The 27,395-nt window shown below is 41.6% G+C and overlaps 1 protein-coding gene across 1 annotated transcript in view; it reads left to right on the forward strand.

Annotated features, from left to right (window-relative positions):
• The window catches only part of ELMO1 (engulfment and cell motility 1), a 413,997-nt gene that overhangs the window by 78,750 nt on the left and 307,852 nt on the right, over nt 1-27,395 (forward strand). Inside the window, exons 3-4 of the mRNA XM_073332875.1 lie at nt 10,846-10,886; nt 12,432-12,504. Coding sequence (XP_073188976.1) covers nt 10,846-10,886; nt 12,432-12,504 — 114 coding nt within the window. The remainder of the gene's footprint in view (nt 1-10,845; nt 10,887-12,431; nt 12,505-27,395) is intronic.

The following is a 27,395-nucleotide window of genomic DNA, read 5'->3' on the forward strand; positions in this document are numbered from 1 at the left end:
TTGGTTTCTTCATCACCGTGATGCAGATGATCGGGGGTGATGCTTCATTTCTAATGAAGCAGAAATAAAGAAGTAGAGTGTGCATTTTTCAGCGGGGTATCGGAAGCTGGCTGAATTACAGCTCAGAATGAAAGGCAAGAGCAGTGGTTCTCAAACTTTTGTACTGGTGATCCCTTTCACATAGCAAGTCTCTGAGTGCGACACCCTCACCCCCCCCCCCATAAATTAAAAACACTTTTAAATATTTAGTTGGGGATTGGTGCTGCTTTGAGCAGGGGGTTGAACTAGATGACCTCCTGAGGTTCCTTCCAACCCTGATAGTCTATGATTCTATATGTAGCACCATTATAAATGCTGGAGGCAAAGTGGAGTTTGAGGTGGATGCTGACTGCTCATGACCTGCCATGAAATAACCTCGTGAACCCCTCAGGGTTCCCGACCCACAGTTTGAGAACCCCTGGGCAAGAGGAAATGTACTCTGTTCCTTCAAATATCTGTCTGTGGTACGCATATTGCCTCCATTACCATAGTATCTGAGTGCCTCCCCTAATGTGAGACCCCTGTGAGGTAGCGATGTACTTCTTGTCCCCATTTTATGTATGGGGCGCTGAAGTACAGACTTGCTCAAAGTCTCGTAGGAAGTTTGTAGCAAAGCAGAGGATTGAAGACCCAGGTCCCCTGAGTCCCAGTCACTAAAGTACTATAGCTCTATATCTATAGTCCCAGTTATGTGACAGAGATGTGTGAAGCTTGTATTAATGGGAATGAGGGAGAATAAACCTTTCCTGCATTACAGTAATCAAAAATATCTTAAGCACCAAAAGATTTGTTAGCAGTAGCAGTGTTCATAATTAACAGAATGCTGTATTCACCATCTTAGAGATTTTATTTTCTGACAGATGTACAGATCAACAGTGAACTATGTTTTCGTGATGTCTTCTCTTAACCAGATGTGTGGCATCTGCTGTTTCCCTGGGATAGGCTTCAATATTACTTAACAGGAGAGTGGTGTTTAGGCTTTCCTTTGCTTTCTGTGCTGAATGGTGTCAGCCAGGGAAACCGAAGTCCCTAATCTATCCCAAGAACAAAGACAACAAGGGCAAAAGTGATACAAACGAGCTCACGCTGAACTGTAGAAGAGAGATGTACTTCAACGTTGGCCTGAGGGGAAACCCATTTGTGGATGCTTTATCTATCCAATCAAAGGGTATGTCTTCACTGCACAATTAACCCAGGCTCTTATCTGGGTTTGAACCTTTAACCCCCCTACTGTCCAAACAGAAAAACCTCTGAGCCAGGTTTTGGAGTTGCTTTAAGCCCTGCAGGGAGTGTGGGTTAGAGCCTAGAGTTTGTTTTAACTGTGGCTGGAACCTGCCCTCTTTGTAATGAGGTGCAGGCTAAATCATTCAAGAGCTGATAGTCCTTACATGCCTTCTCACACTTCCTCCTGAAGGACAGACAGGTTCTCCTGCAATTGACCAAATTGACTGAGAGAGAATCTTAGAGCTTCTCAATTACAAAGGACCATGGGATATCTCCCCCTCCCCCTCCACCCGCCCCATGCATGAGCAAGTGCAGAAACAGTGAGGGCACAGTGTGGGTTTTTCTGTAGGAATGCCCATACCTTGGTTTGGCAAACTCGGGTGCTCAGACACAGGTAGCAATCACCTGGGGCAACTGTGCATTGAAGACAAAGCCTTAGATTCCATGCTGAGAGTGTGCAAAAAATGTCAGTTATGGTGGTGGTTTTGTTTGGTGTTTCTTTAGTGACTAGATCCTGGTCTAATAATACATAGATCACCAAACAGCCATTAGAGACTAACTTCCAATCACTGCCATGTATTGGATTTGAACCAGCAATGTAGGCTGTGTGGATGTTTAAAAGACATCTTTTTCCTAACATGTCAACCAAGGAGTTAAAATTATAGCATATACAAAACAGTTGCAGTTTTCATATGTGAGCTGGTTGTTATAGACTCTTGGGGAGGGGGAATGAAAGTTGACCTTGACAAGTTAAAACATGTTAAAACTACAACTTGCCTTGTTTATATTAGGTTTGTTAGATGTGTGAGGTCTATAAAACATGTCTAAAGACACCAGTGAAAACAAGGTCAGAGAGGCCAAAAGCTAAAATGAATCAAACAGTGATACAAAATGTTGCTCCTGCTACAGAAAAGTCAGATTTTGGGCAATGTCCTTGTAAGCAGTGGTTAAACCCGCCCCCATTCCCGCAATGGGTTTGGTTTTCAGAACTGTAAGTCCAATAAAAGTTATATTTGAATGCAGTAAAACTGATACTGGAGTTGGGTTGGGATAAAAATAATCGGGGGAAAGAACCCAATGATCCCCTTCTTGACACCAGGCAAATATTTGCAGCTGGACTAGCAAACTGATACACTAGAAAAGCTTGGGGAATAGATTGATTCTGGAGAGAGGAGAAGAGCCTTTTATCTCCTCTTTCATGGTTAAAAATAAATAAATAAATAAAAGATAGCTTCTACTTGTTGTCTATCCCAAAGTACTCTACATACATTAAATAATACTGTCCTGTAAATGTTGGTCTAAGCATAGAGATTCTTCATACAGTACTTAATAGCAAGGCGCCAGAGGAATCTTGACGTTAAGGGATTCTTGGGAGAGAACAGTGAAGTTAATCGCTAACCCATCTGTCATTTCAAAGAAAATAACTCTTTTGTTGGTAGAGGAATGTCTTCTGTGCAGTGTGCGTTGTAGTATTTGCATGACACTTTTGATGTGTTGTCTGCCAAAGTCTTCTCTGCAGCCATGAATTATGTAACTCTACTGAAGCGATTTCACAGAGGGAGTTGTGGCAGCCATCACATGTTTTTAAACAACCTATTGCTTACAGCTGTGAACATTTGCACTGGTCACTGTGTATAGTATGAAACGGGGAAAGGAATTTTCTCCACAGAGTTATTCAAACGGAAGGCACCTCAGGGGAAGGATGTAAGGATAATTAGGGTCTCAATAGTTTTTATTGTAAAGATGTTAATTTGTAAAGCCCCTTTTACTAGTATCAAATTACTGTATATGCTAGATAGTGGCTAAAGCATAAGATTAAATATGTGTCCCTGAAGGGTCCCATTTATTGATTCATTACGGTTAACTAAGTTCCACTGAGTGATTTCAGTGCTATAGTAATGCTCCTTCCCCCGCATGGCAGAAGCCTGAAAGGCAATTTGTGTCACTTTCTTTTTTTAATTTTAGATTTTTGTGCCTTCCTTTTTAATCGTTACTTAAAGTTCTTGTTACCCCTTTATTTTCTTAAGTTTTGAGTTTCAAGTATCCAACTATTTCATACAACCAAGTGACCATGGCACAATATAGAAAAATTAATAGATATTCTAGATTATATTATAGAAATTATAGATTAATAAAACTGGGACTTTTCAGTTTGGAAAAGAGAAGACTAAGGGGGGATATGATTGAGGTCTATAAAATCATGACTGGTGTGGAGAAAGTAAATAAGGAAGTGCTATTTTCTCCTTCTCATAATACAAGAATTAGGGATCACCAAATGAAATGAATAGGCAGCAGGTTTAAAACAAACAAAAGGAAGTATTTCTTCAGACAATGCACAGTCAACCTGTGGAACTCTTTGCCAGAGGATGTTGTGAGGGTCAGGACTATAACAGGGTTCAGAAAAGAACTAGATAAATTAATGAGCGTAGGTATCGCATATGTAAAGTCCTGTGCCCTTAGTTGACTGTTTGAGATGGTGGGAAGGGCAGGTGAAACCTGGTATGGTAAAACTTTTTCAAAGGCAAAAGCCCCATTTTCAAAAGTGACTTTGGCCTGGTCCACAGATGTTATGTGTACTGGTATAACTATTTCATTTATAGGTCTTTTAAAAAAACAAAACTGAAATAGCTATCTGACTGCAACTCCTAGTGTGAACGCAGCTGTACTGATATAAAGGAACCTTAGGCTGGTGTAGCTTATTTCTCTTCCCAGACAGGCAAAACTATGGGCATGACTACAGAGACTATTCCAGCATAGCTACGAAGGCATAACCCTGTGTTGTAGACACAGCCTATGCCAACAAAAAGGGTTTTTCTGTTGGTGCGGGAACACCACCTCTCTCTGAGTGACAGTAGTGAGGCAGATGGAAGCATTTTTCCATTGACCTAGCTCCGTCAGCATAGCTGCGGTACTCAAGGGTGTGGATTTTTCACACCCCTGATTGACCGAGCTATGTCGACCTAAATGTTAAAGTTGACATTATACCAATATATAACCACACTATGGGGCTGTACTGCTTCAACTATACTGATACAACTTTTGGGTGTAGACAAGCTTTTAGACGTATAGGTGTTGGATCATATTAAAGAAGTTCTGTATAAAATCACAAATGAGTTTGATCCCCCATAGTTTAAATTCCAGGGTATTACTAATTAAGAGGTCTCTTGGTTTTTGGTACTGTTTCTCTCCCTCTATGTGTGAAACTTGCAAGCTGCTAATTGCGTTAGTACATTCTAAGACAGAGTCTGTTCTCAAAGCAATTCACACAGAGAGAGACTCAAAGCAATACTCTGTAGCAACAGAAACAGCACCCAGAGACTCCTCGCCCTTTTGTTGTATTAACAATTGTGATTAAAATAGAGATAGAGGATGTATGTGGATGGATGCTTGGTGTGGATAATAACTGAATGATCAGAGAGGTGCCAGCCTAAGAATCCAGTGTCCATCGGCTGAAGAAGGCGTCAAGTGGAAATAACCAGAGGACCCCTGGAGGGCAGACTGGAATCCACGCAACAGCCTCAAGAATGGGAGAACCAAAGAACAAGATAACATCTGGCAGCACGGAGCCGTCAGGAATGTGACAACTGCTGATTGATTCAGCAACAGCATGATGAAGCAATTCCCATAGACTGACATAGGAAGAAATTCCTATAAAAATGGACTCTGGAAAGTGAGAACTTTAGGGTCTGATTCTGCAAACCAACTTCCAGGAGCATCAGATGTGCATCTGACGAGGCCCTGCTCCCTCCTCATGTCCAGGCCACTTGGCCAGTGGCTTGGCATGGGCAACTCTAAGGTTGGTAACTATGATAACGACCTTGCAGAACCTGTGTGTGTGTGTGTGTGTGTATGAATAAATATGAGATTGTGTGTGTGTGTGTGTATGAATAAATATGAGATTGAATGGAATGTTATAGCTATAACTAACTGCTTACTATGATTCTCTCTGTATTCACAATAAATGTGGTATTTTGCCTTTTCCTCTTTAATAAGATCCTTCTGGTTTTTATTTTATTGGTATAACATAGGAGCCTAAGGCCTGGTCTGCACTACAAAATTAGGTTTCAGAGTAGCAGCCATGTTCGTCTGTATTCACAAAAAGAAAAGGAGTTCTTGTGGCACCTTAGAGACTAACAAATTTATTTGAGCATAAGCTTTTGTGAGCTACAGCTCACTTCATCGGATGCATGAAGTGTGTAAATTTATTTCCCGTTGCAGTGATGTTTGATTGCATGCCAAACTTAACAGGTCACATATGGATGCATCCGATGAAGTGAGCTGTAGCTCACGAAAGCTTATGCTCAACTTAATTTGTTAGTCTCTAAGGTGCCACAGGTACTCCTTTTCTTTTTGCAACTACAAAGTTAGTTCGACATAAACCACCTTGTGTCAACTTAGTTGTGCATGTGTCTACACTTTAAATTTGTCTCCCATTGATATCAAGTCTGCATTACGCTGAGGTACTAACACCAGCTCCTCAAGTGGTGTTGAGCCATGGTCAATGTATTGAGGTCAACATAGTGTGGATGTGGACACTGCGGTACCGATGTCAACCCTAACACTCCTAGAGAAACTGTCCCCCAGTGCCCAACAGTGACCTCTCTGGTGACACCTGTGAACTCCACTGCCCAGGGGTCAGGGAGCCTGGAAGCTTCCCTTCCTGCCCCGCCATTTAAAACCATACGAATTTTTGAAATGACTTTTCCTGATTATCTAGCTTGGTGAGCACACCTAGCTGGTCTCCATTGTTGTGTGCAACTGCCCAGCTGACCATGTCAACTTCAGACGTGCTCCAGCCTGGAATAGACAGGAGATATTGGATCTCCTGGGCCTGTGAGGAGAAGAGGCTGTACAAGCATAGAAATGTGGACATCTGCGAGCAGATTGCACAGGGGATGCAGGAGAAGGGGTACAACAGGGGATGCAGGAGAAGGACCAGCAGCATGCCACATGAAAATGAAGGCCAGGAAGGTGAACAGTTGATCCAGTGTCGAGCCACAGAGCTGCCTCTTGTACAAAGAGCTGCATGCCATACTTGGCGGAGAACCTATCACCATGCCACTGCATCTATCACTCTGGATACCTCTGAGGAGCCCAAGTCACAGGCCCCTGGCTTAAACAGTGAGGAGAAAGAAGAGGAGTAGGATAGAGGACGTGTGACCAGGGTGTCCAGCTATGCCGCAAGCCAGGACCTGTTTGAGATTCCACCACAGTCCAGTCAGTCCCAGCATTCAGGCATGGATGAGCCTGGTGCAGGGGAAGGAACCTTGGGTAAGTGTGTAAATGCATTTCCCGTTGCAGTGACGTTTGATTGCATGCCAAACTTAACAGGACACATCTAGCGACTTTTCATTCATTTACTTGTACTAGAAGAGGTAGTGGTACAAGAAAGAAAGGTAGAGTTACTTGCTTTTCATTCCCTGAAGAGTTAGGTAGGAGGGCCATGTGGAGCAGATTGTTTACATACACAGGGACGTCCCTTGAGTCTTCCTGAGAGATATTGATGCAACTTTTATGGAGGTGCTCTGCAATCATCTCCCGAAGGATTCTAGGGACAGCAGCCTTATTTCTTCCTCTGCGGCAGGACACTTTCCCATGCCAATCAGCGATAACTTCAGCTAGCAGCATTGCAATAAATAGGCTAATGGCACATGGGTCCCGGTTGCTTTGGGACACCAGCAGCAGTTGTGCTTTCTGCACCTTTCTTACCCTCAGGAGTGAGATACCAACTAAAATCACCATTGCTTGTGGAAGATGGTGCTGGTATTCAGTGCCATTGCCCTATACTCATGCAATTGACCAACTCCCTCCTCATTTCCCCCAACCCTGGCAGGCCATACTCACCATGGCTGGTGCTGTGAGTGGTGCTATGCAGAAGCAGTCCGAAGCAGAAGTGTCAATAAGCATGTTTTGTTGAAAACTTTAGGGGAGCAAGGGAAGGGAGTTCTGAATCTTAACTTTCCCTTTCCATTGGGATTATACTGACAGTGTTAGCTCTGTGTGCTTTATCTGTAGCTGTTGCCATTGTGGCCTTGAGAGGTTCCCCCTCCACACCCGGAGAATGCCTGAGCTGGATAAGGAGGAGAAAAAAGAGGGCTTGAGATGACATGCTCAATGAGATCCTGCCAGTCAGTGCTGCATCAGACCATGAACAGAGGGCCTGGAGAGTGAATATTGAAGAATGTATGGAGAAAGGCCCAGGAGTCCCAGCAGGAAGGGGAGAGGAAGATGCACCAAGACATAATGGGGGCTTCTCCAGCAGCAAATACGGATGCTGCAGACTCTTGTGAACCTAGAGGCTCAACAGTCACAGGCTTGCCTCCCTTTGCAGTTCATGGAGAACTACAGTATAGCATCTCCTTACAACCCCACCCCAACCTGCAACTTTGTACATAGCATCCACAGCTACATTCCTACCTCTACCACTGCACGCTGGCGAACATTAAAGACAACCACATCTTCACATACATTGACTGGGGGGAACCACATATGATGTATGTGTAGTTAAAAATGGACATGAATGTTCCTTCCCCTTCTTTAAGCTCTGTTCTATAAATTTATTAAGATTTTAATGTATTTGCTTTTAACTTGTGTAACCCACACACCTTCTGGGTGTGGTGTTCTGTCCCATCTAGTGGCACCGAGACCACTTAGACAGACAAAATAAGTCTGCTCTACAACCTTAGCTAATAGCCAGTTGGCTTTTAGTTCATGCGTTAGAGGCTCATGCACTAAGCTCCAGAGGTCCCAGGTTTGATCCAGCCCGCTGACGATCAGGGTCTGTTGGTGTTACACTTGTACAGAATTTTTTTAAATGTTTTTGTTAATAAAACTGTTGCTTGGAAAATTCATCTTTATTAGTTTACAACATATGCTGCTGAATGACTGGCAGTAGTGAAAGCATCGCTGACTTGTTACTGTACAATGTGACCCAATTCAGTGGCTCCATGACAAACACAGTATAATAATCCTAAATGGACAGCAAGCACCACCGAATTAATAGATGCCTTCCCAGTGTTCTATTCATAGATGTACACCAAGCACCACACAATTCCTAAGAGCCCCCCATACTGCAGGTGGAGCACAATACTCCACATTATTGTGGCTCGCTGTTAAAGTGCTCTTTCAAAGCCTCTCTGAGCTGTACTGCTCCATGTTGAGCTTTTCTGATAGCCCTTGTGTGTGGCTGCTAAAAGTCAGCAGAGAGCTGCTCCACCTCCGCCCTCCACCCCAGCAGCAAAGGTTCCCCTTTCGCTTCACAGATACTATGTAGGACGCAAAAGGCAGCTATAACCACTGGGATATTTTCCTAACTGAGATCCAATCTTGTGAGTAAACAATGCCAACATCCCTTCAGTCTACCAACAGCACATTCAACTGTCATTCTGCACCTTCTGAGCCAGTAGATTAATCTTTCGTTGGTGCTATCGAGGCTGGTGCACAGCTTCGTGAACTAGGGGAGTAAGGGGTAGGCTGGGTCCCCTGTGATCACTATTGGCATTTTAACATTGCCAGTGGTAACCCACTGGTTTGGACAGAAAGTCCCTGCTTGCAGCTTTCTGAACAGTCCTGTATTCTTAAATGTGAGGGGATCATGCACCTTCCCTGACCAGCCAATGTTTTTGATAGTGAAGCATACCCAGTTATCCACCAACGTTTGCATAACCATAGAAAAATAGCCCTTTCTGTTGATGTACTCTGTGGCTAGGTGGCCTGGTGCCAAAATAGGGATATGCATGACATCTATTCCTCCACTGCAGTTCAGGAGTCCCATAGCTGCAGATCCATCCACTATGTCCTGCATGTTGCTGAGAGTCACAATCCTTTGTAGCAGGAGACGGTTAATGGTCCTGTATACTTGCATGACAATGGCCTCCACCATGGATTTTCCAATTCCAAAGCCGGAAGTCAGTGGGAAATCATTTTGGAAGTTTCCACGGTGCAATCACCACTCGCTTCTCTGCTATCAGGGCAGCTCTCATTCTCACTCAGATTCGGGAATGTTGCCTTGCACATCCAAATGTTCTGCAAACATGCTCGTCATCCCAAACCGGCATTATGATGCAATTCCACCAGTCAGTGCTCGTTTCTCGGGCCTAGAAGCAGCAGTCCACCATTTGCAACTGCTCTGTGAATGTCACCAACCACCTTGAATTGTCCTCCAGCAATCTGCCCTTCAGGAAATGGTCACATTCCTCGCGGCTCTTCTTGTGGCTCTGCAAGTACTGGAGAACTGTGCGTCCTGTGCTCGCAATATTCAGAACAATAGTGCAGGCTCCATGATTCTATTAAAGATGATGGAAAGTGACAAGTTCCACGTGGGTTTGAGGGATTTTCAAATTAAGTATGAAAATTCTGGGATAAAGATGGCATTATGGGATGGAAAAAGTGGCATGTTGGTAACTGGGCCCTGCAGTCTCAGTCACCCCTGCACAACTCATTTCTTCCCAGTGAGTTGCACTGCACTGTCCATCAACACAAGCGCTCCTGGTGAGCGTGTGCAGTGCTGGTGCAGGGAGTGAAGTATGAGCTGCAGTGGCTTTATGCCGGTGTAAGTTGTGTCGGAAAATAATTGGTATTGCAGACGTACCTTAAGTCACTGAAAGGAAGTGGGACTTACGCTGCTAAGTCTCTTGGGTGCTTTTGAAAATTTTACCCAGCCTTTTTATCAGAAGCAGCAACTGATGCTGTACTCTATGCACCCAACCAGTAATGAGGAGCTGAGGAATGGTAGTGTTCTAGAAGTGAGTTGTGTCCCCTTTCTCCAAGTGACAAAGACTTACTTTCTTTCAGATAATGCTGTTTCCTCTAGGGAAACACATGTGCTATGTTTATAACAGTGTTCAGGGGGTTGCAACATCTCCATACTAGACAGTGTTCCTTCTATTTTGGGATTTGAAGGAACAATACCCACTGTAATCAACTATGTGGCAACACACAAAATGGTTGTGTTGCATATTTACGACAAAGCAGAGTTCACACAACTGGAATCTTACTGCTTTTCAGTGGATGTTTATTGGAGGAAAGCAATGTGTATTTAGGAGGGAGCATTGCAGAATACATTATGTTCTGTTCTCTGAATTTCCTAATCAAAATGTAGTTTTGTCATCACACATGGCTGATCTCTGGAAGCAACAAACGCAGCTTAAAAATATCAAACTGTTTACTGCTTGCTTCATGTGTCATTCCTGAAAAATGCTTATGCTGAAATCTGAACTTTCTGCTTTTGCTGGGCCATGAGATGCAGTGTCCATAGAAGACCTCTTCATTTTCCCCAGGCCCCCACAAGCCTGGTTGGTGATGTAGGAGTAAAGGTGGCAAAAATGAATCTTGACAGCTAATGCTAAACAGTCATGACAAAAAGATCATCATGCTAATGTGTGTAGCAATAATGTTTTTGTGAATTTGCTGCCCAGAACACCCAAAAAATTCTTATTGTTATCAAGCTAAATATTAAAAAGTAAGCAAAACTGAGTACTACTAATTTGCATTATTGAACTGAACCAGTGAAATAATTAAAATGTTTATTTAATTGCTGTGATTTGGTGTTCTAACAGTGAATTTTTCTTCTTTTTTAATCAGAAAAAACCATTGTCTGCAATAATAAAAGAAGTTTGCGATGGGTAAGTTCTGATACTATACTTCCTTTTGATTCTTAAAATAAATAACAGAGAGAAATGGTGGGTGAGGTAATGTCTTTTAGTGAACCAACTTCTGCTGGTGAGAGACCAAGCTTTGGGAACCTTGGTTTCCAGACCTGAAGAAGAGCTCTGTGTAAACTCAGAAGCTTGTCTCTCTCACCAATAGAAGTTGGTCCAATAAAACATCACCCACTTTATGTCTCTAATATCCTGGGATCGACACAGCTACAACACTGCATAAAATAAATAACAGATACACAGATTTTCTGCAAGATAAATAAAATATCCCTAGTGATGACCTTCCTAAATTCTGAAGTTGATTTTCAAAAAGGTTTTATCTTCAGATTTAGAATTTGCAAAATCTACTGGCTGGCTGAATTCAATTTGAAAACTGTGTACTGGGAAGATTAAAAAGTGTTTTTACTTGGCCCTCTGTTTTATTAAGGGGTAAAACTCATTTCTGTGCAGAAAGCTTTCACAAACCCTACACATCCCTTATGTGTGGGTTTTAGAGATGAATTTTAATTGTAGAGTGCAACCACTTTACCGAGCACATATCTCAGTTCACAAGTCAAGAAACATAAACTGTGAATTGTATTTCTAAGCCTGATGGACACCAAATCCATGGAACAAGCAGCATGGACGTGAAATGTGAAACATAACCTGGTATGATAATTGCTTAACAATCAGAAGAAACTCTGTCGTATTGTAATATTTAAACAGCATATTTAATGTTTGCAAAAAAATGCTCTTTTAATGAATTTTTAACTAGTGATACAGAAGGACAGAAACTAGTTCACAGTTCATTAAACTACAGCTAAAATATAGTAAAAGGCATGTAGATTTTTGTATTACTGTTTTTTTAAATTTGTTAAGGACCATCTGTGTGCCTAGTGCTGTAGGAGTCACCAAGACAAGCTCCCTGCCCAGAGAGTTTTCCAGCATAATGGTCTGATGTTATAGGCACACATCTGTTGTAATGAGTTCAGTGCATCCTACTCGTTATAGTGAAAACTACACTTAGTAGTGTTGACAGGATGGGGCTGTTCTGGAATGTTTGTTTGTTTTTTTGAATATGATGTAACTACCATTTAGGATTTATCTGTAATGAAGAAATTTTGTTTTAATAAAATGCTTTATATTGAATGTTAATGTAATGGAAGGTGATCAAATTATTGATTTTTGTGTTTTAAACCTTGGCATTTGAAGGGAATATATTATTGCATTGTTTCTATCACTCAGTGGTCAAGCTGAAGGCTCTCCATTTCAAATTGTCAGGGGTGGGAGGAGGAGAGGAGAAGGGGAACAATATTCCATTAAATGAGTTGTGGGGTTTTTTGTACTCTTCTCTCTTCTCCTTGGATGTATGATTGTTTTTTCTCATTGTTGAGTGGACGTGTTGAAATCTATAGATAGGACAGTATGTGAGACAGATGGACACTTGATTGTTGATAATGTTAAACACCAATAACGAGGCTTCTTTTTTTCTTTTTCACTTTCTTATTTATATATTTTCATATTTTTAAGGTGGTCTCTTGTGAACCATGAATGTTATGCACTGCAACATGCTGATAGTTCCAATTTCTATATCACAGAAAAGGTAGGTAAACCACTTGACATGATTTTTTTTGCATATTCTATTTCAAATGTTATTGCACTAACAAGCTGGTTTTCAAGCTAATTTAAAGGAAAATTTTAATTTTAACTTTTAATTTTAGAGTACTTGGATCAACCAGGTTGTAATGGATCAGGCTTGCATCATCTAAACTCTTGCTGGAAACACTGTCATAACATAATTCTACATACAAGAGTGTAATTGAAATATGTGAGTGCTTTTTTTAGTGAAGCTTCCCATTAGGCAAGGATGGTCAATGTACTGAACTGATTTCTTGTTAATTAAATAATATTTCTGAGAATGATTAAATGCAGCAAATTCTGTTCAAATTTAGAGCTACTTCACTGCCACTAAAATCAGTGAAAAATAAAGATTATAGCGCATCAAATTTAGAGGCAAAGTATAGCCATGTTATTTACCATCAGTGGTGCAGTTGAATCAATGGTAGCATCAGTGGCATTTTTACCATTGTGCCATCTAACCCTGGTTAGACTTGAGCACAATATGTAGATGATTACACATTGTTACCTCTTTTTGACTTGAGTGATTAGCTAAAATTCAGGGTCCTGCGTGGTGGTTCCATTAGGAGGTGAAATTGATGATAGCCAGTTCTATCTTTGATATAATCCTCCTTGTTTATGTACAAAATCCTATCTGCTAGGACACAGGAGAATTCAAACAGAAGACAGTTTCTTTTTGACTGCCCACAGTTGCTACACTCTTTCAGGATTTTAGTTTTTTTCAAGTGCTTCCATGTCTGGTGCTTCCTTGCTGTCTGCCTTCTCCTTTGGTCTTTTTCCTGCTTTTCTCAGCACAGAGCACACCCTTCTGCTAAAACAATACTCAGTGAAGCCCCGCTGCCCGCATAGTTGAAATTCCTGAGCAGCCTCACCAGTGCCTTTGTTTTGGGTGATGACATATGCCAGTGTTTTGGTTGGAGGTCCCTTTTGTTTCTGCTATCTGATTCCATAAAGGAGCTTAATGGCTTCTTATAACTGTCCTAAATGAGGGACTTTGTTTTCGAGAGCAGTTTCAATGAGGTGTAGGCCAACCCATGACAATATAAAATCAGTGGAGACAAAAAAAAAATTGCTGCACAATATGACTCACCTTTTTTTTTTTTGGCAAGGAATTCACAGTTCAGGTGGAAATTATCATAAACTAAGTATTATAATACATGTGGTACACAGCCTCACACACTGATCTTACATATTTGTGTTTTCTGGAGCCAGTTCAATTGAGGATACAGTTAGTCTTATCTCTGAATTTGTGTGCAAACCTTTCAATTATTTAAACACTTTTCACTGTGGGGTTTTTTTTGGGGGGGGACGGGGGGAGAGAGAAAGAGAAGAGACGGGCAGGGTGAATTGGCTGGGGCTAGAGGTGCTGTCATATCTTGAACCTGAAAGTATACTGCATGACTACATGGAAGATTCCAAGTTTCAAAGGGAGAGCAAGGGTGCAAAATATAAATGTTAACTGACTGCGTAAGCTAACTATCAACATAAGTTAGGGAGAAACTAGCATTAAAATTTGTTTCCTTGTTTTCAGAATTACAGTGGTAAATGGTTTTAAAATGTAAAATAAGAGTTCTGATGGTGTCCACAGTCTTAATGTTTATGAAGCTCATTTAGTCTTCAGACATTCAGTCCCTCTGCTGCTGATGTTTGTGCATGTACACATTCACTGGGAAGCAGCATAGAGGAAATTAAAACATGTAAGATATACATTATTTGTTGAATGCTAAAGTAAGCTTCAGTACACCACTTCCCTTTTTTCTAAGTTGCTGATTTGATCTAGTAGAAATTAGCTGCAAGGACTGTGTAATACTTGCCAGCTCCCTGTTACATGCTGAACTTCTACTCCAGCTTTGTATGTGTGATGTTGGTTTAAGTCGTTTTGGGGCCCAGATGCCATGGCAATGGGCAGTTCACAAAAACATGTACTTGCATGAGCTTCGATCGTAATTAATTGTAACTATAATAAAAATGGGAAACTTACTAATTAAGCGGGATATACTCATTTAAACAATTCAAAGGTTTGCATTCCTGTCTAGTGTAATTCTGCTGAACTCACTGAAATGACAACAGAGATGAATTTGGCCAAAAGAATGCAGTTGGTATGTTGCTACAAAGGCAGTACTCTTGACCTGTGCAGTAAGGGCCTGATCCAAAATTTAATGAAATCAGTGGGAAGACTCCATTTAATTTCACTGGGCTTTGGAATGGGCCCTAACTGGGCTGCACACAGGAAAATAATATAACTAAATTCCCAAGTGATAAATATCTCTTGATACCATCTTAATCAATGTCAGTGTTAAATTGATCATTATAAAGAATGAATTTTTATTTAGTGAAAATGGTTTGGCTGGGTTTTATGTATGGCAGTTAAAATTTTCTGTCAATATTGTTTTTGTAAAGTATTGTGGTTTTGACCAAATGAAAGCATCTGCTTTCCACAGAAAATTTCAATTTTTCATTGAAAAATGGAATACTTGAGAACCAGAAAAGTTTCTGGAATATTTTGATTCAGATATGTGACATGGTGGCTTGTGTCCCCTCTCTCTTCTATGGGCTGGGCTTACTGGCTGGACTACATCTCCCATGATGCACTTCCTATTCCCTAGGAAGACTACGGTGCATCATGGAAGAAGTAGTCTAACCAGGGAACCTGGCCGATAGAGGAGAATGGAAGCACGAGGCACCTGAATGACGACTTGCATGAGGCAGCACAGTGGCATTTCCAAATCAAAATATTTTTGGTTTTGGCTGACATATTGAGGTTTTGGGTTTTTTTCTGAAAAGTAAAAATTTTCTGGGTGAGTAGATAGAACCTATTTTCTGACCAGTTCTAATTTTATGCCAGGTTTATAAACAAAAAGATGTCTGACTGGGATATAGACATACTGCAAGAGATTTATGTGGATATTTTTGAAATTTGATTTTCCACTGTGTACATGCTGACTGACTCTCTTGGTGTTAGTGTTTGTTTTAATTTGAAACACCATTCTCTGTGTCTGTGTCCTGGCAATGATGATGGCCAAACTGAAGGTGTTAACATAAGCACAAAGGATTTTCCTCATAGTCAGTAATTGTGGGGGCAGAGTTTAGTAGCATGTGCATTTACTTATGAGGCTATCCATGCTAGTGAGCAGTGTTTGTGAGATCAAGTGTACCAGGCATTGTGCAGTGTACAAAGTGATTTGGTTTTATGTTGGGAAGACACTTTTACTGTTGTCATAGAGCTGTTTCGTGTATTTCCAGTTGGGACTTAAGCTTATTTTTCTTGTTTAATACCCTCCCCTTTCCCTCCCTGCAAAAAACTGAAAAAATGGAAGGGAACTTTGATGACACAGTAGAGTGTTTAGAAAGACTAAATTTAGCAGTTCTCAAGGGACTGCTCATAATATATAAATATATATATATATATATATATATATATATATATATATATATATATATATATATATATATATATATATATATATATATATATAATATATACACACACACACATACATACACACACAGACCATATATACGGTTTTTCATTTAACTGTTTAAGTCATACCAGATAACCTTCAGTGCATGCCTTAGTTCATTTCAGGACCTTCCTCTTGTTTCTTTTTCTTTTTAAAATTCAAATGGATAGACACTTCAAAGGATTCCAGGGGGGAAACTATTGAATGAACTAATTTAGGAAATGGCTGATATTTTTCCTCCCCTCCTGAATTATATAATGGGAATACTTTGCCCATCACATTTAATTGTGACACGTGTTTTTGCAGAAAATGAGGCATGACTGAGTTTGACTGTTTACACATAAGTACCGTATGTGCAGAGAAGGTTTCTAAGAAGCAAAGTTTGAGAAATACACAGGCTGTTTGAAGAAAAGAATCAGGGTACATTTCCACAGGCCACTCAGCTCTAACCTCTATCCTTGGTGGGTTTCATGTTTCTGTTTTGGAGAAGATTTGCTCTGGGATTTTTCTGTTTGGTTCAGAAGAAAGTTTGCTAGCTTTTCGTTGCTTTTAATTCATGGTTTGGGTGGGAAGAGACTGTCATTTAGAACGTTTTGGAATGTGCTATAAGGAAGATTTTGATGAGTTTGTTTATTCCATGCTGAAAAAATGTGTGTCTGACTCTGAGTCATGTAAATAAGTGAGAAGAGCATTAAATGCCACCAGTATTACTCACACGTCTGTGACTTTTATTAATGTTGTTCACTGTTTACCACTGCTGGCTGGATGCATGCTATAAAGAGATGATTATACAGGCCACTTCTACATGGTCTCCCCATCTTTTGCTTAATAAGATGCTGCTTCCAAAGTGAACGCAGGGGAAACGCCACAGCTCATGATAACCTTGTGTTCTTCAGTGAAGCTAGTACACTAATGAATAGATGGATAACAGCAGTGAGCAGTTTAACTCCGCCATGCTGGGTGACCCACAGACCTCTTATGAGGGGCCGTCCCTAAAGCACAAGTTCAATGTTTTGCACTGTTGGCAAAGATTAACTGTCCCTGTATAGATATTCAAAAGTCTATGTGCAGGTCATATCTTTTGATGAGCTGGTCACTTGTTCATTTATGGCCTTTCAGTTAGATGCCGGTTACAAACCTTATGATGTCTAAAGTTTTATTTGTAAGAAATAAATGAAACCAAATGAAAATAATTTTGGTTGGTAGGAAATTTTGATGTGAAAAAGTTATGAACATGGAACTGTTAACTCATGGCTCTCAATTGTATTTTCATTTTCATGTGGTGAACAGCACATCTGTGTCTTGGTTGTCCCATGGGGAGCTCCTAGCTTTGAAACTGTTCTTTATTTCCTCATGTCACCTTAAAACCACACACATGCCAACCAGCTCTTTGTTCGCATGGTTTTTCTAACTTCATAACAAAATGAAATAGTCGCTGGAGAAATAAGTGTAAAAGATTAACAATAACCTTCTCAATCAGTGTAAGGGCAAAGTTTTAGCAGGTCAGCCAGGGTTTCTACTAGAGATGGGTCAAATGAAGAAAGAGAGGCTTTGGATCCAGACTACCCTATATCCAGAAGTGTTTGGGTCCCAGGTTTTGGTGTGGCCTATAATATATCTGTGCCACAAAAAAGCATAATAGCTTCCTTTTCTTTCCCTCCCTGCCCATTCCTTTTTGTTTGTTTGTTGCTTTCTTTTCTATTATTTTTTGGGAAAAAATAAATAAAATGAAAATGTTTATATAAAAACAAACAAACATGTTATAGCAGTTTTTATTAAAATGTAGGAAGTTATCAAAGACAGTAAGAAGAAAGTAAGTTACCTATACATAGTGCCAGAATTTACCTATAAGTTACCTATACATAGTGCCACAAACCTAACCAGTATTTTAAGGTACCTCTTCATTGGTTTTATTCAGCTATTTGCTATTCTTTTATCCCAGGATAGTAACTGGGAGGTACTTAAAATAGTTCAGACTTATTATTTATTTGTATTATAGTACTGACTAAGAGCCCTACTCATGCATCATGATCCTATAGTACTGGGCGTTGTACAAACAACAAAAAAAAGGCCCCTATAAACTGTGGGAGAGCAAGGGGGGAGGGGGAGTGGTGGTGGTGGCTGTAATTCTTATTAGGGTGGATTGATTGAAATCAAAGTAATTAAAATGATCAGTTTTAATCATGATTTAAGTGAGCATGCAGGAAACTTTGATTTAAATCATAGATATTAATCAAGTTTTGTATTTCTAATTTTTTAATTATGTTCCTAAAGAAAGGTTGATTGTCATTGTTTGGTAGCCATTAAAACGGATGATTTGCAATTAAATGTAGCCTTTACGCTAAATATGGTGCTTCTTTTTGCTAACCAGGAGGACACACTATAGCCATACACATTTATTTAAGCAATATAGCTTTTATTCAGATTACTAATTTTTACATTTTTTGATCGTCAGAAAATGATGAATGATGCATTAGTTGTATACTACATGATTAATTTTTACTTGAATTTTTGTTAATCTCTCATTTGGACAGTAATTCAAAATCAATCAGTTAAAAATGTATAAAACCAGAATTTTAATTTTTTATCAGTTAAATACAATTACCTTAAATGTGCTGGATACATAAGAGAAAAAGTTTATCACATGCTTTTGTTTTTAATTTTAAACTAAATTATTAAACAAAGGAAGTATTCTCTGTAATTAGTGAATTGAACCCCTGGTTTCTGTTGAGGGTTGCAAGGCATCCAGTTTTTGACCAGAAAGCCCAATCGAAAAGGGACCCTGGAGTATCCAGTCAGCACCGCTGACTGTGCTGTTAAAAAAGTCCAGTCAGTGGTGCAGCAGGGTTAAGGCAGGCTACCGGAAGCGGACGGCATGTCCCTGTGGCCCCGAGGCACAGGGGCGGCCATGAAAGCTCTGTGTGCTCCCACCCACACACCTCAAGTGCTGGCTCCACAGCTCCCATTGGCTGGGAACCACAGCCAATGAGAGCTGTGGAGGCAGCACCTGCAGGCGAGGGCAGTGCACGGAGTTGCCTGGCCGTGCCTCCGCCTAGGGGCCGGAGGGACATACTGGCCATTTCCAGGAGCCGCCTGACATAAGCGCCACTCAGAGCCCACACCCCAAACCCCTTCCCCAGCCCAGAGACCTCTCCCGCACCCAAACTCCCTCCCAGAGCCTGCATCCCCTCCATGCTCCCCAGGGCCGGCTCCAGGCACCAGCGTTCCAAGCAGGTGCTTGAGGCAGCAGTTAGAAAGGGGTGGCAGAGTTTCCGCGGTGGCGGCAATTCGGCGACAGCTTCTCTCTCTCTCCTGCCGTCCGCAGTGGCAATTCGGCGGCGACAGGTTTTTTTCACTGCTTGGGGTGGCAAAAACAGTAGAGCTGGCCCTGATGCTCCAACCCCCTGCCCAGCTCTGAGCCCCCTCCCGCACCCAAACTCCCTCCTGGAGCCCGCACCCTGAACCCTCTCCATGTTCCAACCCCCCCCCGCCCCAGCCCTGAGCCCCCTCCTCCACTCCAAACCCCTCCTCCCTGGCCCCATACCCCCAGCTCACCTCCCCTGCACCCCAATCACCTGTCCCAGCCTGTAGCCCCCTCCCACACCCTGAACCCCTCATTGCTTGCCCCACCCTGGAGCTCACACTGCCAGTTGGAGCCCTCACCCCCTCCAACACGCTGCCCCAGCCCAGAGCTCCCTCCTACACTCTGAACCCCTCGGCCCCATCTTGGAGCCCCCTCCTGCACCCCAAACTCCTCATCCCCAGCTCAGACCCCACACCCCCTACCGGAGCTCTCACCCCCTCCCACGCCCCAACCCCCTGCCACACCCCAGTGAAAGTGAGCAAGGGTGGGGGAGAGTGAGCGATGGAGGGAGAGGGGAATGGAGTTAATGTGGTGGGGGGCTTGGATAAGGAGTGGGGCAGGGGTGGGGCCTAAGGCAGGGGCAGGGTAAGGGTGTTTGATTTTCTAAAATAAAAAGTTGACATCCCTATTTCTGGTCCCCATGACCTTCAAGATTTTAGAACCTATAGATCTTTCTCAACTAGTTTTTATTCATATGTTGGAGGAGGAAAACAAGCTTTCCTGCTTTTCCAACTCCCAGTTGGTTTTTAACTTTGAATGAACTAGTCATTGAACTGAACTAGTTGCATAAACTGAAATAAAAAATATTCTTTCTGCACCTGCAGAGGAGGCTATTGTTGTCAAAAGCTTGTTTAGCACTTCAACAACTGATCTTCCAGGTGCTAGCCATTGACTTCAAATGTTTGACTTTCTTTAAAACTTGGCAGCAAATGTGTACTGATTAACATTATTTTTGGTATTTAAGTCACTTGATTTTAATAGATTATATGTAGTTTAGGTCTTAACATAGCTCTCAATTTCAAATTTAATTTTAAATAGGTTTATTTTGAAAGAAAACGAGTTAAAGTTAAATTTAATTGAAATTTAAAAGCATGTGATTTAAATTAAAAAAAAAAAACATAGGTGTTTATCCACTCTGGTTCTTAGAAGTGCAATTTACATAGTGATACAAGGCTAGGTTGGAACTTTACCATCTGCCCTGCGTAAGGAATAGAGAGGGTTAAAACAGTGGATCTGTTGTTGAAGATCATTGAGGATCAGTCACAAATTTCTCCTGCTCCTTTATCCTGGTGCAGCTTACTCCTTGCAGTGTGCCCGGTCAGATACTCTGGCTGGCAAGTGGCGAAGGGCCAGAGAGGGTGAAAGCTCTTTTCACTTTCTGTCCCCTCACCACGCACTTACTTAAAATAGGGAATGTTAGTCAAGTAGCCGCTTTGTCTTCCTTTCCTTCCCCTGTGGCCAGAGTTACAATCTTGAGCAGGAGAGTAAGGCGGGGGGTGGATATACTATAGAGGGATGCTATATTCTGCTTTACTACTCTACATGTCAGAGCAAGAGCTGTGACAATCAAGCCAATAATGATGCGTCATTTGTATTATATAATTCCTGCATATGATGGTATTGAGGTATAGGGCCTGATTCTGATTGCGTCCTTGTGGGCCAGACCCATGTTCACTTGGTGTTTAGCAGTTGTGATGTTCCACAATAAAGCATCAGAACCTAGTGGAGCACCTTAGGAGACCAAGGCTTGTCTATGCACACAATGTTGAACCAGTTTCATTTAAAGAGGAGCTTTGAAATTGATTTAGGGTATGTCTTCTCTGCAGTTAGCCTGGGCTCTTAGCCAGATATTGCTCCTAACCCTCCTCTGATCCACACACAGACCTCTCAGCTGAGTTTGGTGGTGCTTTAACCCAGCCTTGTTGGATGGCTGGGGGTGTGGGTTAGGGCCGGGGTCCTCTTTTGTTTGGGCTGGTAACCTGCCCGCTTTGCAGAAAGGATGCAGGCTGAATCACTCACATTCTTATAGTCCTCCACTGCCTTCCCACAGTTCCCCCTCTGTGCTCAGGTCAAACAAGTTTTCCCACAATTCACTGGGAATGAATCCTAGAGTACATCTACACTGCAGCTGTGAGCATACCTCCTAGCCTGGGTAGACACATGTGCTAGCCCTGCTCGAACTAGCATGCTAAAAATAATAGTGTGGACATTGCAACATGGGCAGCGGCAAGGGCTAGCCCACTGTGTATGGACCTAAGAGGTCAGGCAGGTTTATACTCAGGTAGCTAGCCCATTCCACCTGCCATACCACAGTGTTCACCAGGCTACTGTACTGGGACTTGTGCTGTTCAATGTGTTATTAATTAATGATCTGCAAAAGGGAGTGAACAGTGAAGTAGCAAAGTTTGCAGATGATAAAAAATTAATCAAGATAATTCAGTCCAAAGCTGACTGCGAAGATTTACAGGGGAATGTCACAAAACAGGGTGACTGTGTTGTACCAATAAAATAAAAACCAGCAGGATCTTATTAAAGGGAAAAAGGCAAAATACCACATTTATTGTGAATACAGAAAGGATCATAGTAAGCAGTTAGTTATAGTTATAACATTCCATTCAATCTCAAATTTATTCTCACATTCATTCATTCATACAAACATACACACACACACACACACACACACACACAGGTTCTGCAAGGTTGTTATCATAGTTACCAGCCTTAGAGTTGCTCATGCCAAGTCACTGGCCAGGTGGCCTGGACATGAGGAGGGAGCAGGGCCTTGTCAGATGCTCATCTGATGCTCCTGGAAGTTGGTTTGCAGAATCAGACCCCAAAGTTCTCACTTTTTAGAGTCTATTTTTATAGGAATTTCTTCCTATGCCAGTCTATGGGAATTGCTTCATCATGCTGTTGCTGAATCAATCAGCAGATAGCACATTCCTGACGGCTCCAAGATATTATCTTGTTCTTTGGTTCTCCCATTCTTGAGGCTGTTGGGTGGATTCCAGTCTGCCCTCCGGGTGGGGTCCTCTGGTTATTTCCACTTGACACCTTCTTCAGCCGATGGACACTGGATTCTTAGGCTGGCACCTCCCTGATCATTCAGTTATTATCCACACCAAGCATCCATCCACATACATCCTCTATCTCTATTTTAATCACAATGGTTAATACAACAAAAGGGTGGGGAGTCTCTGGGTGCTGTTTCTGTTGTTAGAGTATTGCTTTGAGTCTCTCTCTCTGTGAATTGCTTTGAGAACAGACTCTGTCTTAGAATGTACTAACACAATTAGCAGCTTGCAAGTTTCACACAGAGAGGGAGAGAAACAGTACCAAAAACCAAGAGACCTCTTAATTAGTAATACCCTGGAATTTAAACTCTGGGGAATCAAACTCATTTGTGATTTTAATACAGAACTTCTTTAATATGATCCAACATAATCCCCCTTTTGACACTAAGATTTATAATCGTCAGTGTCACTTTCTATGTAGCCTATTCAAGAGAAAGTACTGTGAGGCAATTTGAGTTTGTGATTCCAATTCATGCCACATACATGATCCTGGTGATGTATCTTTACTACAAGGTTCTGGGGCAACAGGCAAGGTGAGGCACACCCACTTTTGAGGAGTCCATTCGGTACAACCTCTAGTGTCCAATAGCTTCCCTCCCTCCCCAGCTCACTGGCTCAAGGTCCAGGGTAGCCAAAAGGATCCCATGTGTAATATGGGGAGTGGGTTAACCTTCAATACCTTTGCCTCCAGGGACTGTTGGTGTGCAATTTTGACAACAATTTCTCCCATTAACAAGTCTGGTTTACAATAGTGGAAACATATTGCATCCATTCATATTGATAAGTGTCAAACAATGATCTCTTTCTTTTTTAACAAATGCATCAAACCCTTAATATTTCCCAATATGACCCAGAACATTTTGTGTTCCAAAGTAGCTAGTGCAAGTATCTGCATTTCAGTGCATCCCATAGCTATGGCTGTGTAGTTTCCTATTTCTAATATTTTTTTTTTTTTATGGATAAGCCATGTGGTAGTATTAAGCCATTACTAAAGATTCCATTGGCCGTTTAGGTTACCCAGACCAATTTGGACCAAGTCTACATTGGCATGTACTTGTTTTTGTATCAGGCTGTCCTGTAGCTGGGACAGAAAGCTTAATTTATTTTTAAGTTCCTGCAGGTCTTCAGTATTTTTTTTTTTAAACACACAACAGTGCTAGCAACAACACAAAACACAAGACAAAACATAGAACACAGAACACAATTTCTATTGTGACAGTAGATTCATGGTATTGGGTTGCTTTTCAGCTGGCATCAGCTTTTCCTGATTTTCTGAAAGACAAAAAGAACATGTTTCTACCCCTTTTGGGGTGGCAGATTATTGCTTAAAATATTTCTTTTACAAATACCCTTGCTGATTGCAGGCAAAACAGAGAAATTGCCCCCATATTTTCCTGTTTTTGTTCTATAGGCAGGCCAGGTTTCAAAGGCTTTTATCTTTTAAGGGTTATGGGGAAATTCTCCCACTGTTTAGTCATTAAATCCCTGAGTTTTCCTTCTTATACAGCAGACCAAGTTTATAATGTTTTTCCTGCTGTGTTAAGCTTTAAGTTTTATTTACAGGTAATAACTGAGAAGCATCATTACCATACGACCTTAAAGGATTTTTTGTTACAGGGATACTTATTATCATTATTATCCCATGCCTTTTATTTAGACAATTTGTTTGCTGACCAGGTATGTCCTTTATCTGCAGCTCCTTTGTGCTGCTAGTTCTTTCCTTCCTTTATCATTTAGGTCATTTGCATTTTCACAGAAACTTCCTGCTTTTGGATTTAAAGCCATCAGCAGCTCAGAGACTCTATCTTAAAAGGGACACAATCAACTTTCACCAGAGTTTTGATTACTTTTAACTTCTGCTTCCAAAACACACAGCAATCTGAAAAAGAAAACCCAACCTATTGTGGCTCCCTTTGGAGCCCTAATAGCATTTTAATTAAGTAGCATGGTATGTTTGCATTTCTTTTGCCCCTTCTACAATATACCCTGCACATGTTCTGGGGCAAATGCACATTCCTTCCATAGTTTAATTTCTATAACATTATCCAGATCCATTTTTACATAAGGTGTCACTATTTCTTTTTTTGCTTACAGAGTTTTCATGTACCTTTATCAAAGTGACAGTCTGATTACTCAGAGCCATTTTAAGACTCAGTGTTTCTAACATTGCTTCTTTTTGTTTTGTGCACCTCACCCCTGCTGTTGCTTCAGAGAGGCACTGTCTTTTTTTAATTTTTTTTTTTTACTACAACTCTCATCTGCTGTTTTGTTACAAAAACAAACAAACAAAAAACAAACAAACAAAAAGAATCCCAAATTTTTATTTTTTTTTATATTCTCCTGATTTTGACTGCCCTGCTGCAGCCACAACTTAAAAACATTTTAAATTTTGTAAAGCATTGAGTTACCTTTTAAGGGTTAAATGCCAAATCCCAAAGCCAAACAACACTAATTACCTGTGTCTAGCAAAAAGGTCTGTCAGTTTTGCAACTTTGAATTAAAGAGTCAAATGGATTTTTAGTGGCATTAACAAAAACAAAACTAACTGGTCCTTAGAACTTTACATATTTACACACACACAGACAGATACATACACATTTTCTTTTCCTTAACATCCCTTCCACACTGCTCTGTTTTTTACATCTTACATTCCCTTTATACATTTGAGGCAGTTAAGTTCCAATAGAACCCTCTTATGTTCTTTTAGCAAATTTGACTAAATTGTCCAGTCAAATGATTTTAATCAGATAGTTTATTTTTGCCTGGCTAATTTACAGACATTCCTTTGGAAAAGGGCCCATTTTTCTTTCAGAATGGCTGCAAAGAAACCAAGAATGCTCTAACACTTTTCCTTTTTAACATTTTCGGTTAAAAGTTGTTTGGGTGAAATACAAAGTTTAACTGCTTAATTCCCTCCAGCCTCTGCAGAGTTAACTTTTTCACTCTTTTTGTATTCCTGGAGTGCCTCTTTCACTATTTTCAGCTGGCTTTGGATATTTGTAGCCAGCACCTTCCAATTGTCTGCTCCCTTTTCCATTTGTGCCTTTTCCTCTTTACATGAAGACAAGCGGAGGGAAGAATCCTTACATGCCTCCCACAACAACCAAATTGCTGCTGCATCTCTTTTGGCAGCACTAGAAGGTTTGTATATGAGGATATACTGAGCCAATCTATCCTCTAGGTCCGAAATAGTGCAGACATCAGCTAGGCCTTGTTTAGTCCAAGGACTGTGCCCAAATTTTTGAAGGATTTGTTTAAAAGGTGTAATTTCTTTAACAAAAGGTGAGGTTGGAGTTCCTTCTGACTCCATTCCTCCCTCTAGTACTGGCTTACCCTGTTTTCTTTTAAACATCTTAACATGGATATTTCAATCTCTTTGTCACTGCTGGTATTACTTAGCAAGTGACACAGCCTAGATTCTGAAATCATAGCTTAATCTATGCGTTTTTCCCCTGCTACCTTCCCGGAGGCCAGCAGGTCCCCTGCTACCTTCCCGGAGGCCAGCAGGTCCCCTGCTACCTTCCCGGAGGCCAGCAGGTCCCCTGCTACCTTCCCAGAGGCCAGCAGGTCCAGTTAACCTATTTCTCCCTGCTACCTTCTCGGAGGCCAGCAGGTCTGGTTAACCTATTTCTCCCTGCTACCTTCTCGGAGGCCAGCAGGTCTGGTTAACCTGTTTCTCCCTGCTACCTTCTCGGAGGCCAGCAGGTCTAGTTTAATCTGTTTTCCCTGCTACCTTCTCGGAGGCCAGCAGGTCCCCTGCTACCTTCTCGGAGGCCAGCAGGTCTGGTTTAATCTGTTTTTCCTGCTACCTTCTCGGAGGCCAGCAGGTCCCCTGCTACCTTCTCGGAGGCCAGCAGGTCTGGTTTAATCTGTTTTCCCTACTACCTTCTCGGAGGCCAGCAGGTCCCCTGCTACCTTCTCGGAGGCCAGCAGGTCTGGTTTAATCTGTTTTTCCTGCTACCTTCTCGGAGGCCAGCAGGTCCCCTGCTACCTTCTCGGAGGCCAGCAGGTCTGGTTTAATCTGTTTTCCCTACTACCTTCTCGGAGGCCAGCAGGTCCCCTGCTACCTTCTCGGAGGCCAGCAGGTCTGGTTTAATCTGCTTTTCCTGCTACCTTCTCGGAGGCCAGCAGGTCCCCTGCTACCTTCTCAGAGGCCAGCAGGTCTGGTTAACCTAATAGAAATGCCTAGCTCACTAGAGCTGGCGGTGTGCACACCAATATTTACAATAACTGAGGTTTTTTACCAATATTCCCCCTTTCGCAATTCTCCACCAAAATGTTGTACCAATAAAATAAAAACCAGCAGGATCTTATTAAAGGGAAAAAGGCAAAATACCACATTTATTGTGAATACAGAAAGGATCATAGTAAGCAGTTAGTTATAGTTATAACATTCCATTCAATCTCAAATTTATTCTCACATTCATTCATTCATACAAACATACACACACACACACACACACACACACACACACAGGTTCTGCAAGGTTGTTATCATAGTTACCAGCCTTAGAGTTGCTCATGCCAAGTCACTGGCCAGGTGGCCTGGACATGAGGAGGGAGCAGGGCCTTGTCAGATGCTCATCTGATGCTCCTGGAAGTTGGTTTGCAGAATCAGACCCCAAAGTTCTCACTTTTTAGAGTCTATTTTTATAGGAATTTCTTCCTATGCCAGTCTATGGGAATTGCTTCATCATGCTGTTGCTGAATCAATCAGCAGATAGCACATTCCTGACGGCTCCAAGATATTATCTTGTTCTTTGGTTCTCCCATTCTTGAGGCTGTTGGGTGGATTCCAGTCTGCCCTCCGGGTGGGGTCCTCTGGTTATTTCCACTTGACACCTTCTTCAGCCGATGGACACTGGATTCTTAGGCTGGCACCTCCCTGATCATTCAGTTATTATCCACACCAAGCATCCATCCACATACATCCTCTATCTCTATTTTAATCACAATG

The sequence above is a fragment of the Lepidochelys kempii genome, chromosome 2 (assembly GCF_965140265.1).
Source record: "Lepidochelys kempii isolate rLepKem1 chromosome 2, rLepKem1.hap2, whole genome shotgun sequence".
NCBI classification, from domain to species: Eukaryota; Metazoa; Chordata; order Testudines; family Cheloniidae; genus Lepidochelys; species Lepidochelys kempii.